This window comes from Hyperoodon ampullatus (assembly GCF_949752795.1).
Source record: "Hyperoodon ampullatus genome assembly, chromosome: 9".
NCBI lineage: Eukaryota > Metazoa > Chordata > Mammalia > Artiodactyla > Ziphiidae > Hyperoodon > Hyperoodon ampullatus.
In genome coordinates, this window is record NC_136922.1 from 39324451 (window position 1) to 39338676 (window position 14226).

A 14226-nucleotide genomic window follows, 5' to 3' on the forward strand; every position below is an offset into this window, starting at 1 on the left:
GCCTGGAGGGGTGGGATAGGGAGGGTGGGAGGGAGACGCAAGAGGGAGGGGATATGGGAACATATGTATATGTATAACTGATTCACTTTGTTATAAAGCAGAAACTAACACACCATTGTTAAGCAATTATACTCCAATAAAGATGTTAAAAAAAAAAGGAAATACATTAAAAAAATTTTAATGAAGTAACCTAATTAAGTTAACCAAGCTCTGCCTATTGGCATCTTTAAGGAACCATGCTTTAAGAAATAACTGAGTCTTTTGTGGTTAAGTTGTAATTGTATCTTTGTTCCTAATAATTCACACACCCCTGCCCCATCTCCCTTAAACAAGTATTCAGTGAAGACCCTCCTTGCTGTATCTGTCTTCACAGGTGGAGAAGTAGCCCATGAGTGGACTAAATCTTCCTACCCCACGCCAGGCTTCTCAGTGACTTCGTTTGATGAAAGAAGGTGAGCTTTTAAAGCACCGGAATGTCTCCCTTCAGTCACCTGTGTTCCTGTCCTCCGCCATGAGGACAGAATAGCCCAGATGGGAGCTGCTCCTTCAGCCTGGGACCCAGAATGAAAGGGCTGGGGCCTTGCCAAGATACAGCTAATCCACAGACTCAGGGACACGAATATATTCCTTCATATTAACTTCCACCCACATCAGCAACCTATTCACTTGTCTTCTGTGACTTCTATATACCCTTCATTGCTAGAGAGTAGGTTCCATGAAGGCAGGAAACTTTTCTGTCCTGTCTCTACTGGCTCCACAGCTTCTAGGACTGTGCCTGGCACAGAGCAGGCACTTAATAAATATAAGTCAAATGAAAAGTATTATCAGTGGCAGAAATGAACAAGAATCTAGACTTAATTTTTCTTCTTTATCATATTCTAAAGACTTCCAAGACCCAAATAGGGCTATTTTAGGTAAACCTCAAGAGATAAAGGAATTTTAAGTCATTGAAAATACAAGAGTTTACAATGAGCCAGATTTGGAATTATCCCATGAATCAACACCCTTGCACAGAACACAGTGGAAGAGAAAACAGATAAGAAACTAGGTAAAGAGAAGATGGCAAGGATGTCCTGCAATTTTAGAGTTTGTCCTAAAATTGTAAAAGCAATTTCACTTGAAGCAATCTCTGTCATCTGCACAGCTGTTGCTTCTGGCAGAAAGAAATTATAGGGAGCAGATAGGAATTATGAGGACAAAATATTTTTCTTGATTTTCTTTGAAAAATACAAAGAGAAGTAAAAATATAATCAAGCAATCACGATACTGGGAGCTTCAAATTACTACTATTAACTTGTTAGCTTTCTTAAATATCTAAGTATTTCCAAGGAATCTTAGTATAAACAAGGAATCTTCTTTAACCTTTTATTTTGTTAACAAACTAACATGTATTTGAGGTCAGTGTCATTCAACTACGACCCAAGATAATCACAAATGTCTAATTAGGTGGGATCGATGTGACTTTAAATTTCATATTAAAACTTTAAATTTCTACAGTTATTAGCTGCAAAAGAGTTAATTCTGATAAATGTTATCACTATGTCAACAAACTTCTAAATTTGAAAGTCTCTGTACTCCCTATGACTCTAATTCTATCATTCCATTTATTTATGCAACAAAGATTAAACTGGAATTAGTTTCTATCTGCCAGTAATACAGAAATAAAAAGAATCATGTTCCAATTTGACATAGACTCGGGCATTTCAGTTATGTATTACATCACAATTGACAGAGCCAAGGCAGAAGCATGAAACATACAACCCTTTGCTCAGACAACACTTACAAGTAGCCTCTTGTCTAAGTTGGCTTTTCTCAAAGAGGAGGTAACAGAGTTGGCATCTTTTTCTGCCATCCATGCTTTAAAAAGCTTGACAGCAAATGAGGCTGCAATGCCTGTTAAAAAAAAAAAAAAAAGAGTAAACCTTTTATAACAAAAACCACTTGTGATGATGTACAAGGCAACATTTCCGATTAGGTGTCCTGAAATGACTAAATAACTCAAAGACTTGATTTGGTACAAAGGAAAAATGGAAAGCTCTCTAGGCACTGTACTATTCATTACTCAAGAAAATATTTTCATAAGAAGGGAAAAAGAATGTTAAAGTACTTTTCAAAGTTGGACTCCCTAATTCCAACCTGTTATAACTGTAAATTTATTTATTTTTACCTTGGTCAAAACCAGATTCAAAGCCAAGGATCTTCTAGTGTTTTGCCTCTATTTCACCCTGTGGTTCACCAGTATTTCATATTTTTAACCGTGATCCTGAGGTACAGCAAATAAATCATAAGCCATAAAACTGAAATGTCAACATGTCAACTCATCTGCTGATAAATAATACCAGTGAAAGAACATTAATAGTGACTGGTATAAATAAATAAAGCTATAGATGAACATGCATTTACTTTACAGTTTTACTTTTTGTAAAAAGCATTTTAAAATATTCACGAGTTAAGGTATGAAAATGTCAGTGCTGTTTTAAGCTGAAATCTTTTCTGGATATTTTTAAAGAGATTTTAAAAATAGCTATGTTAATCAGGAATCTTCTCAATTACATACCCATATTTATAATAAGATTTATTTCCAATATAAATAATCAGATAACTAATAGCTTTTCGGTGAACACTTTAGATTTCTAAATTATTGTTGCATTTGTTTAATGAAGAGTTAAGGAGTAGTTGAAATATTAAACTGATTTTTCTGAGTTGAAGGCTTCAGTATTGTTGATGGTCTAAGCAGTGTCTATTCTCCTTTCCTCTTTCCTAAGAGAGTTCCCATTTTGCTCAGGCCAGGTGACTTCTATCTAATTAGTCTAAGCCCTGGCACCACCTTCTTCTGCAATGATTAGCCTAGTGATCTAAGTTGTTGGCCATAGCATCCCCCAACAATTACTACTGGGTGGGTCATGTGGCTAATTTCAGCCAGTCAACTGAAGGCAAGATAAATTATCCTATGTTCAGAAGTGCTCTTCCACTGAACCTGAATGAAGAAGCCTGTGCCATAACTGGACCAGCAAACTTCTTTTAAAGGCTAAGGAGTCCACCCTTGGAATGAAGTCGATGCTATGGTAATGGGGGAAAATGTCTGAGTCCTGAATGATATTGCTGTTCACCCTGAAGTCTGCTCTGCTTTTATATTTATTGTTACATAAGAAATAAATGCCCTTGGTGGGGCGGGGGTGGGGAATAACTTAGGAGGTTGGGATTAACATATATGTACTACTATATATAAAATAGATAACAAACAAGGACATACTGTATAGCACAGGGAACTATACTCAATATTTTGTAGTAACCTATAAGGGAAAAGAATCTGAAAAAGAATGTGTGTGTGTGTGTGTGTGTGTGTGTGTGTGTGTATAACCGAATCACTCTGCTATACATCTGAAACTAACACAACATTGTAAATCAACTATACTGCAAAAAAAAAAAAAAAAAAATTTAAAAAAAAGAAAGAGAGAAAAAAAGAAATGCCCTTGTATACAAATTTGAGTCCTGCCTTCCAGTTACTTGCCGGTAAACAAATTCAATTGATATATATATATATAAAAAATATATAATTTATACAGATACCAACTTTACCCAATTCTTTTCTTTTGAATAGCAGAGAAACTAAGCCCCCCAAATTGTCTATGACAATAAAACCTGTGATATGACCTGGAGAATTTTATGTTATCAACTTGTTGACCTGGATTTTTAACATTTCCATTCGTTCCAAAAGTCAATATAAAACATAATATAAATTTATGTAATTAAATAAAAATAAAGATAACAGATCTTGTAATCCTCATTGTAAGTAAGAGAAATAAAGCATGCTTGAAACTATGAGTCTAAAAACCAGGCTCAAACCTATCATTTTACAGTAAAAGTGGCTCTTGGTGGAAGGATTGGAGAAATTTCTTTGTACTTGAGATTCTACTGAGTGGAGGGTCCCCCCATAGCCATTTGTTGGGTGGGAGGTTGGGGAAAAAGTATAATTTCATAATCCTTTCCTATTTGGGAAGGAGAAGTTTAATACTTTTGTTTCTAGAGATGGTGGAGTATAAAGAAAAACCATATGACATAGGTACTACGTCACTTCCATAACAAAGGTATTTTTCTTCTCCTTTCCTACCCCTCTAACATTTTACCATAAAAAATTTTAAACATAAGAAAAGTTGAACAATAAACACTCATTTACTCACCATCTAGATTCTATAACAGTTAATATTTTGCTGCATTTGCTTTATCAGGTCTGTCCATTTATCCTTCTAATAATTTATTTTTTAATACATTTCAAAAGAAATTGTATACATCATTTAGGTTTTTAATACAACCAGAAAGGCAATTATTTTCTGTTATAAACACTAGGGATAATCTGATGTAATTAATATTTACTGTTTACATTTTATCTTGTCTTCCTAGTGTAAAATGTCTAGTACCATAAGTAAAAGAAGAAGGATCATGAATTCTCTTCAGGAGAATACTTTAAAGTGCTATAGCATTAACAATATATTAATAACAATTAGAGAGCTTGAAAACTATAGAGAATCTCTAAATAATATCATTTGACTCTCGGTTTACTATTTTTTTTTTTTTTTTGCGGTACGTGGGCCTCTCACTGTTGTGGCCTCTCCCGTTGTGGAGCACAGGCTCTGGACGCGCAGGCTCAGTGGCCATGGCTCACGGGCCCAGCCGCTCCGCGGCATGTGGGATCTTCCCAGACCAAGGCACGAACCTGCGTCCCCTTCATCGGCAGGTGGACTCTCAACCACTGCGCTACCAAGGAAGCCTCAGTTTACTATTCTTTTCTCAGCTACAAGAAACTATAACTCATTTCACTGCAGGTATGAATGAGGCTGGGACTTCACATTTGTAGGAGAAAAACCAAGTTCTAAGAAGAAACAGATGTTTTCGCAAAAGCTCTTTTAATTTATTTTTAAGAAAAAAAGAACTCTTTGTTTTGTGTTGCATTATAACTTGAATATCATTATCCTCCTGCAAGAAAAAAAGCCCACTTTTGTATTATTCTATAATCAAGTAATCATATGTATGCCCATCAAACTCTTAATGTCTTAAAATAAAAGCAAATCTCTGATGCAGCCACCTGGACTTCTAAAACAGAATGAATATCTTAAAAATGTGATGAAAATGAACATCTGAGCACAACATCTTGAGGGGAAACAGTTCAGAAGAATAGCCCCAACCAGGGAAATGAACAACAGTTTAAGGGGGCATTTGGGAATGTGAAGGGCCATTTTTGGCTATTCTGCTAAATGGAGGCGGGTGTTTTAGGCTGGCATTCTGTGTCTGAGGGCAAAAAGGTTAAATGACCCACAAAGCACAAAAGAGTCCTGCACAATGAAGCACTGTCCCAATGAAGTATGCCATTAAGCATCTATGCTGAGAGAAATGGTTTGGACCAGATCAATTTCAGGGTATCTGACCTAGGTATTGAGTCTTACACCAAAAATTCCAGCTTATTATTATTCTTTATTTGTCTTTGTATAGGTGTGCATATTTTTTCTCCTAATTGCCTACAATAAACATGTACAATTCTCTTATTGTTTGAAGACACACACTCACACACACACACAAGTCTCTTACATGGAGGATGGGTGGGAAGTAGAGAACATTAAGAAGAGGTACTGGTATTTTTCTATCTTTGGCTTTTCTTTTCTTTTCACATCTGACAGGTAAGAAAATGAGCATAAATACCTTCTTTGACTAGGCTGTCAGTGAAGAGACTGGTGAGGATGTTGGCAGGAAGGGTGCCATTGCCCAGCAGAATCCCAGACAGCATTGCCAACTTTGTCTGCTCTGCTTCAGAAAAGGCTTTAAGGAAGAGGAGAAGCTGTGGGTCAAACAAAAGAAACCATGTCTATAAAGTAAAGGACTAAAGTAGGAAAATAACACACAATGTACATCCATGGCTAGCCGGCACACAACTGGTGGGTCTTACGCAGCACACTTCTTATTCATTGGAGGCACATCCATATGTTCAATTATAAATTGGATGCTTTATCATAGTTCCTTTCTTCCAAGTTCACTTACAACAAAGCTATAGATAACATTCATGGGAAGGAAAACAGACATTTGGAGAACAATGTAAATGGGTCACATAAATAATTTACATTCGACTTTGTATATGACAAAGGGTAAGTATTACAAAGTGTTTTCTGAAATACACTATTGCCTTTCATATGTTTTTCACCTCTATGCATGCTCCCCCTGCCATCCTCATCCTACAAATACATCTACCCATTTTCTTTGGGTTATAACAAAAAACAAACAAAAAAAAAACAGGAGTCAATAAGCTTTGACATGTAGCATATACTTTTCTGAGCCCACAGCATAAAAAACTTTTTAAAAACAAGACTGCTGAGTGAAAAAAGGGTTTTCTAGGTTCTTGATGCCTCTTTTAAAATAATGAGATTCAACACAACATTGTAAATCTGCTATACTTCAATAAAAAAAAGTTAAAATAAATAAATAAAAACAATAAAAGATATATAAACAAAAAAAATGAAATTCAAACTAGGTATTTCCTAGATCATAGAGTTTTACCACCAGCCCTGGTGATGAGGTAATGACGGATGTAAGATAAAGAAAAGTTCCTAGCAGAGTAAAGGCCTCTGCTGTGATTTCGTAGTGATTGGATGACAGTGTTGTTTGGGTCCTTCTGGGTAGCAATGCTGCCATCCTCTTATCCCAGCAGGAGGGAAAGTAACAAAGTAGCAACCCCAGAATGTTTGAAGGGAAGCCAAAGCAAAGGGGATTAGACCCCACTTGTCATTTTGAATTCTAAGAGTATCCAGGCTTATAGAATGCCCTCCTTCCTAACCCTCCTCCACTTAGTGCTTTGACTATATTATAGTTATATTCCATGGCTATTTTCTCTGTTTCAACAGAACTTAGGCATGTTACTGAGATTCCCCAGGGCCCAATATCACTATCGGGGCCCTGTTGACTTTTTCATTACTCTGTACCGACAAAAAATCACTGGCATCAATATAGGTTTATTAAATGTTTTAGGGCCAATGAAATTCCATTAGCTCTGTGCGGTGGGTAGGACTATATTAATTTACCATTCCCAACAGTTAAAGGATTAATACATTACAGAGAGGTTATGTGACTCCAAATATTTATATGATGAGTAAGTGGCAGAACTGGAACCAACCAGTCCATTTCACTCCCAATTTATGCCTATTAAAATCTCCATGATTTAAAAAGAAGTCACTTGCTAAGTTCACAAGAAAAGAAAGAGTGAGGGAAGGAGGTATCAATGGTTAAAGCTCCAGCGAGCCCCAGGAACGGGGTAAAAAAACCGACAAAACTGTAGAAGCCAGATATCAATCTGGCTTCTTATTATCAAAATAAGTAAGATTGAAGTAAATAATGAAAAATAGCCCCCAAGATTAAAATATTAACACTACTTGTCTAAGCACATTAATATACTCATATTCATCAAAAAACCCCTCAATTATAACAAAATGGTACAAAAATTATATCTTTTCTTAAAATTAATATCCACATTGCTCAATTATACTAGTCAGCATTAAAATCAGATGCTAGGGGCTTCCCTGGTGGCGCAGTGGTTGAGAGTCCGCCTGCCAATGCAGGGGACACGGGTTCATGCCCCGGTCCGGGAAGATTCCACATGCCGTGGAGCGGCTGGGCCTGTGAGCCATGGCCGCTGAGCCTGCGCGTCCGGAGCCTGTGCTCCGCAACGTGAGAGGCCCGCGTACCGCAAAAAAAAAAAAAAAAAAATCAGATGCTACATGTATTGCAGAATTTTCTTTAAAAAATGGATACACTGTGAAAAATAAATAATTCTTGAAAGCATGTTCATCAAATGAATCAAATAGAAAGTTTTCAAGGTTCAAATGAACTAAGAAGAAAAACATGAGTGATATTATTAGGCAAAATGATAAGATGTTTATTTGAATGCTTTAACATCATTTTTTTGGTCATATCTATCCCTCTATTTTAATGAAGCACTTGTTATTTTCTAAACATCTAGCAATATAATGGACCACTTTTATCCATTTAAATGTTTTTTCATGTTAAAAAGAGTAATGCCTGCTAGTAGAATAAATCTAACAACACAGAATAATATAAAAATGTGAGTAATCTCCTCTTTAATCCCAGTTCCTTAGAATTAACATTATTAACAGTCTGACGTGTCCTTTCAGATTTCTAAATGCACTTATATATGTCTACATTTTATAAATAACTAGATGCATATACACATGCTTTTACTGAATTATGCACTGATAATAGCTCAAACTTGTTGAGTGAAGCAGAGTCTTCTGAACACTTCATGTGTATTAATAATTACAAAAATCTTGATCCTTGCTTTAAGACAAAGAAATCTGAGGCACAAAGAACTTAAGTGACTTGCCTAAGGTTAAACTTCTACCAAATGGTTGCTTTTTCATTCAACAATTTATCATAGACATTTTCTTTTATCAATTCACATGGTTATGCCTCATTCTTTAAATGACTGCATATTTTTCCACTGTATTGAGAGACCGTAATTTAATTAACCCATCTCCCACCATGAACATTTAGGTTACGTCTCAATGCTGTGATGAACATCTTTATACATATAGTTGTATGTATCCATGCTGAAGGATTCTTTTAAGTGTGAAAGTTGAGTCATGGAGAATGTAAATTTAAAACAATGATTTTACTGTTTAAATGTTCTTCATTATACATGGAACCACTTTGAACAAAGGGAAGTAAGAGTAGGTAAGCAGCAAAGTAGATGTTGCAAAGTAACAAAGTAAGTAACAAAGTAGATGATTTCTTTATTCCCTTGGTTTATAATTTAGGCATATACCTAAAATCAGAAATGAAGACAAAGCAGCATACAAATCTGTAACAAGTTAATGTAGTGACTGCTATATATAAATACAAAGGAGCTACAAATTAGAAGGAGGAACATGTTGCAGTTTCTGAAAAGAGGGCTTCTTTAATAAAGTGCTATTGTTTATTTGGCTACTTATTAGAGGCCAATTACTGTATTAAGTACCTTACAGCTCATCTCATTTATTAGTACAACAACCATAAAGTATGGACTTTTATTGCAGCTATTTTATAGATGAGAAAAGCCACTGAGATTTACACCCAGACACTATTTCCAAAGGTGTGCTTCTATCCCCTTTGCTAAACTGCACCTTCTAAAATTAAGGAATTTTACTGAGTATTAGCTGCTGTGCTATGCTCTTTCACAAGTTTTAACTAATTACATATTCTGTAAAACTATTCCTTTGAACAAAGCATGCTGGCTTACGTTAAACATGAAGGAAAAAGTCTAGGCTAATCATGTTTTCTTTCTACAGCTATTAGCTAATGATCTGTCATACTCATTCCTTCACTCAACAAACATTTATTAAAAACTTAAGAGGTCCATGGTACTTCCGGACCATCACTGTAAAAGCAAAATTTTTGTCCCTCTTCATTTCATCATTTTAGCAAACAGAGCATTACAGTTGAATTTTTACCTTTTTCATTTCATCCTCAAATGCCTTTTCCAAATACTTATATCTCCTGATGAGTTTATTGAAGACCTAAACATAAAAGAACCAGTCAATATTATGTAAACAATTTTAAAAGGCAATAGAAGGAGGTGTAGAAACTCACCCTAACTACAAGGGTCTACACTAATAAAAAGGTGTAGTTAAACATTCTCAGACTGTGATATGAGAACTATCAGCATTTCAAGGAGTTATTATGACCTGAGGGAAAAAGAGGATCAAAATGCACATGTAGAACAAAACAAATTCATTTGAGAATGTAACAGGTGAGAACCAAAAATAACTTTGATGAAAATGAAATGAATATAATTTTAAAACTGTGTAATGTAGAGATTGAAAATAACTGAAACTAAAGGGATTATAGATATAATCACTTATATACTGGATATGATGAAGATCAGAATTCAGGGGAGATTATACTCCAGGTGAACACAAACATGATTTCAGCAGATGAGCAATAAAGATTACTGGCCTCCACAATCCAGTTAGAATTCTCAAGCAGGGTTTGCAACTGTGTCAGTGGAATTCTGGACTGTTTTTAAAATGAATGATGTTTGTTATGGATTGAGTTCGTGTTCCTCCTAAATTCATATGTTGAAGTCCTACCCTCAATGTGACTATTTGGAGGTAGGGACTTCGGGACAGGGTTAAGTGAGGTCATAAGGGTGGGGCCCTAGTCTGACAGGACTGATGGTCTTCTAAGAGCCAGGAAAGGAAACCTCACAAGGAACCAAATCCATTGGCACCTTGATCTTGGACTTCCCAGCCTCCCAAACTGCAAGAAATGATATTCTCTTGTTTAAGCCACCCAGTCTGTGGTATTTTGTTATGGCAGCCTGAACAGACTAATACAATGTTCTTATTTAAATGGGGATTTTATAAATATTATTTTAATAAGTGTCGAAATGATTTCTGAATCCAATCCCTTTCTCTTATACCCACGTGATATACTCTCATCTAAAACTTTGTGTTTCTTCCTTAATGTGATCAAGATGGAGTTCAAGAGTAAAAATTATAGTGTTGCCCTTTATGAGGAAAGAAAAATGAGCCAGGAGGGAATTGATAACGCAATAAGGAAAAAAAAAAATAAACTACACTGAAGTCCTACAAATTTGATTCCCAACTTACACTAGCACTCACATATTCCTTTGTGTGATTATCATCAGGAAAAAGAATTCTCCTTATCCAAGAATGATTATCCAAATCCCCACAGGTAAATGTTTACATATGAAAGCAAAAGTCATTATACTACCAAAGTACTCTTCAATGAACTAACAGCTTATAAAATTAACTTCCACTCAAATAACTTTCTCAATTTAATCTCTCTCCCCGACTACCCCATTGATGTCTGTCAGTCTATCAGTATATAATAATGTTTAATAAACTTAGAAACAATAATGTATCAAAAGTTCTTTCAAATATACATATTCCATATGAAAAAACAAAACCATAAGTAAAAGAAACTATCCTATTTAGAAATAATGATGAGGTTAAGTCTATATAGATCTTCTTAATTTTATGAGAATAGTAGAGTACTGATTTTTCTTCCAGGCCTTCTTATCTTTCTTTCCCAGTGGGACTCAAATAGCAAATAATACACCTTGTACTTGCATTAATTTAATCCTAACAAAAATTCTCTGAGGAAGGTAAGGCAGGCATTAACATCATTGGCAGACCTGGAAACTGCTACTAAGTATCAGAGCAGGAACAGAACTCAGAAATTCTGATCCTCAGTGAACTGTACTTATCTAATATATCATAAGGCGAAAGAGAATTTTAAAAGAACAGCTTTTGAACTGAGAACATCTGCTTCAGTATCCACCTGGCCCAAGGTGTTTGTGGCCATTGACATAAGAGAGTAGAAGCAAAGATTTAGAGAGGACAGGTTAGAACATCATCCACTGAACCCACATGCTTAAACTTTTGGTCCATTTTTAAAGATTTCCTTGGTTTTTATCTATTACACATTTCTTAAATATAAAAAAGGGGAAGAAATATCTATGCTAAAATAGCATGTGATTAAAAGAATAATTTTTGAAGTTTAAATTATTAATGGCCACATATCTCAAATTACTTGGCTTAGCATGCCTTACACATTTTAATAAACAAAGTAAAGACAGTTTCTAGCATCTGAAATCACGTAGCTGCCAGGGATTCCTATGGCCTTTTTCATATATATATATATATAATGAAATGTGTAAAACAAGAAGACTTGTTGACCTGGGACTTGCCTTCATGGTTTAGATGGGAATAAAAACTGACTTTTAAGAAGAGTCAGTGAAAGAATCAGAATAGGAACACACCAACCCTAAGCTGGCTGGTCACAATGCACATATGTTCAGCTTTAGAAGGTAATGTCTACAACTACCACCGCTTCCTGATCTTCACCAGGGCCTAAATACTTCTTAGTTTTCACCAATCTAATGAATGCAAAAGGGTATCTCGATATTAATTGAAATTTTCTCAATGAGTTTGAACTCATTTCCTTTGTTTCTTGGAGGAATTGTGTTTCCTCTTTTCTGAAATGCCTGTAAGTCTTTTCCTAATAGGTTGCTTGTCCTTTTCTTATTGACTTACAGTTCTTTATTTAATCTGGATATGAATCCTTTATCGGTTTTATGTATTACAAGTATCTTCTTGCCTCTTTCTTTTAAACAGCTACCTGAGAGTCTGTTAATATGAATTACTAAACTCTATGGATTGACTTATATATTGTTTTCATCCTTTGATATTATTACAAGCAACACTATAATAACTGCCACTGTTTACGTCACTTTACACATGCCACTGTCTGTGGGATGAAGTCCTAGAAGTAGAATTGCTGAGTCAAAGGAAATGTGTAGTTTTAGTTTTGAAAGATAGTGCTAAACTGCTCTCCCTAAAGCTTGGACCAATATATACTCCACCAGAAATTATGATTCCCCATATCTCTTATAGGTGAAAGGTAAAGAAACTCTACTTTGGTGAAGCTTTAATGTCCATTATTACAAATGCAATTCAGTATCTCTTCCTATGCTTAAGACCTATCTAATATCCCTATTTAAAAAGTGGCCCAGGGGCTTCCCTGGTGGCACAGTGGTTGAGAGTCCACCTGCCGATGCAGGGGACACAGGTTCGTGCCCCGGTCCGGGAAGATCCCACATCTCGCGGAGCGGCTAGGCCCGTGAGCCATGGCTGCTGAGCCTGCGCGTCCGGAGCCTGTGCTCCGCAATGGGAGAGGCCACAACAATGAGAGGCTCGTGTACCGCAAAAAAAAAAAAAAAAAAAAAAGTGGCCTGTAGGATTTCTGAACCTAATGTTTTCCTAAATCCTGTTCAAATGTTTCCCTTCCAGTACAACAATCTCTCAGTGACAGGCTCTACCTGAGCATAGCTTCGGATGGTTTCGTGATCTTCATTTGCTGAAAACACACAGTGGTTGGTCATCTTGGTCTTGTCACCATCATCTATGCGTGTTCCTCCAGGAGCTAAAAAGCGAAAGGTAATGACCATTAGGACGATGCTGAAATCAGAAGAGCATTTGCAGAAGTGATCAGTTCCTGCACATCAAGGAAAACAATAAAGGTAGACATCACATAAACGTTCATAGGATGATATGCATGTGTAGACACACACAGTTTTTAGATTATCATCTTAATAAAATTTTGTACAGGTGGTTGTATTTATTACAAAGGGCTAATTAAATCTTGTGCATAAATTAATTGCATGAAAATAGATTCCTGAAGGAGGTGACTTTTCTAAAAACTAATTTACTTATAAAAGATGCATACATGTTACGATTTGTTTACATTTCTAACATAATGCAAAGTGGTTGTTCGATTTTCTATTCCTACCATAGTGTATGATGAGATTGTTGTTCTATATACTTGCCTTCACTAGATCCTATCACTACAAGTCTGGTCCTTTCCAAAGTATATCTTTAACCATGGCGGCTAAACAATAACATTTGTTCAGTGAATTTAACTTGATTATTCTCAGGGCAGTTCCTGATGTTTTCCCACATCAGGACATGATTCACTTTTCAGGCTTGATAATATTTTGCTGGACTCCAGTTCACCAATACTGGAACTGCCCAGACCTGGCTTTTACAGATCTTGCTGGTTTCTACTTCAGTAGGTATTAAAAATGTTCCCTCCTCCACCTACTCAGTTATTCACACAGGGTTGAACAGCATACACTCTGACCCCTTGTCATTTGTATTTGATCACCCAGCGGTTGCACTGGCTAGGAAAGAGTGTATTTTATCCTGTCTAATCTTTTTTCCCCAAGGCCTATACAGTAATCATGGAATAAATGGACAGACCAAAAGAATGCCTTTTTTCCATTACTCAACTTTCCTCGTTCAAAGGCTCCTCCTGTAAGCTTCAATGGTGGTCATTACAAATATTGGTTGATTAGAAGACCAGAGTCAGAACACTAGGTATTTTTGTTTTCTGATTCTACTTTATCAGAATAGGGGTAGAAATTTGAGCAAGCCAAGTTAGAGTAATAACTATTATATACTCAACAAGTATTTGCAGAGTATACACTTGTATAGGCCACTCTATTTATTTTAGTGTTTTGATTTGAGTCATATTTCAGATCTTTGGATGAAATGAGCTACACATAGCCAACTTTTTTACAGACTCCGGCATACAGTTTTGTAAGTAAATTAGTTTTTAGAAAAGTCCGCTCCTTCAGGAGTCTATTCTCATGCAATTAATTTATGC

The 14226-nt window shown here is 35.9% G+C and overlaps 1 protein-coding gene across 1 annotated transcript in view; it reads right to left on the bottom strand.

Annotated features, from left to right (window-relative positions):
* BZW2 (basic leucine zipper and W2 domains 2) overlaps positions 1-14226 on the bottom strand; it is a 58831-nt gene that overhangs the window by 14327 nt on the left and 30278 nt on the right. Inside the window, exons 4-7 of the mRNA XM_079711326.1 lie at positions 12881-12984; positions 9486-9551; positions 5695-5830; positions 1784-1893 (exon numbers count right to left, since the gene is read on the bottom strand). Coding sequence (XP_079567452.1) covers positions 1784-1893; positions 5695-5830; positions 9486-9551; positions 12881-12984 — 416 coding nt within the window. The remainder of the gene's footprint in view (positions 1-1783; positions 1894-5694; positions 5831-9485; positions 9552-12880; positions 12985-14226) is intronic.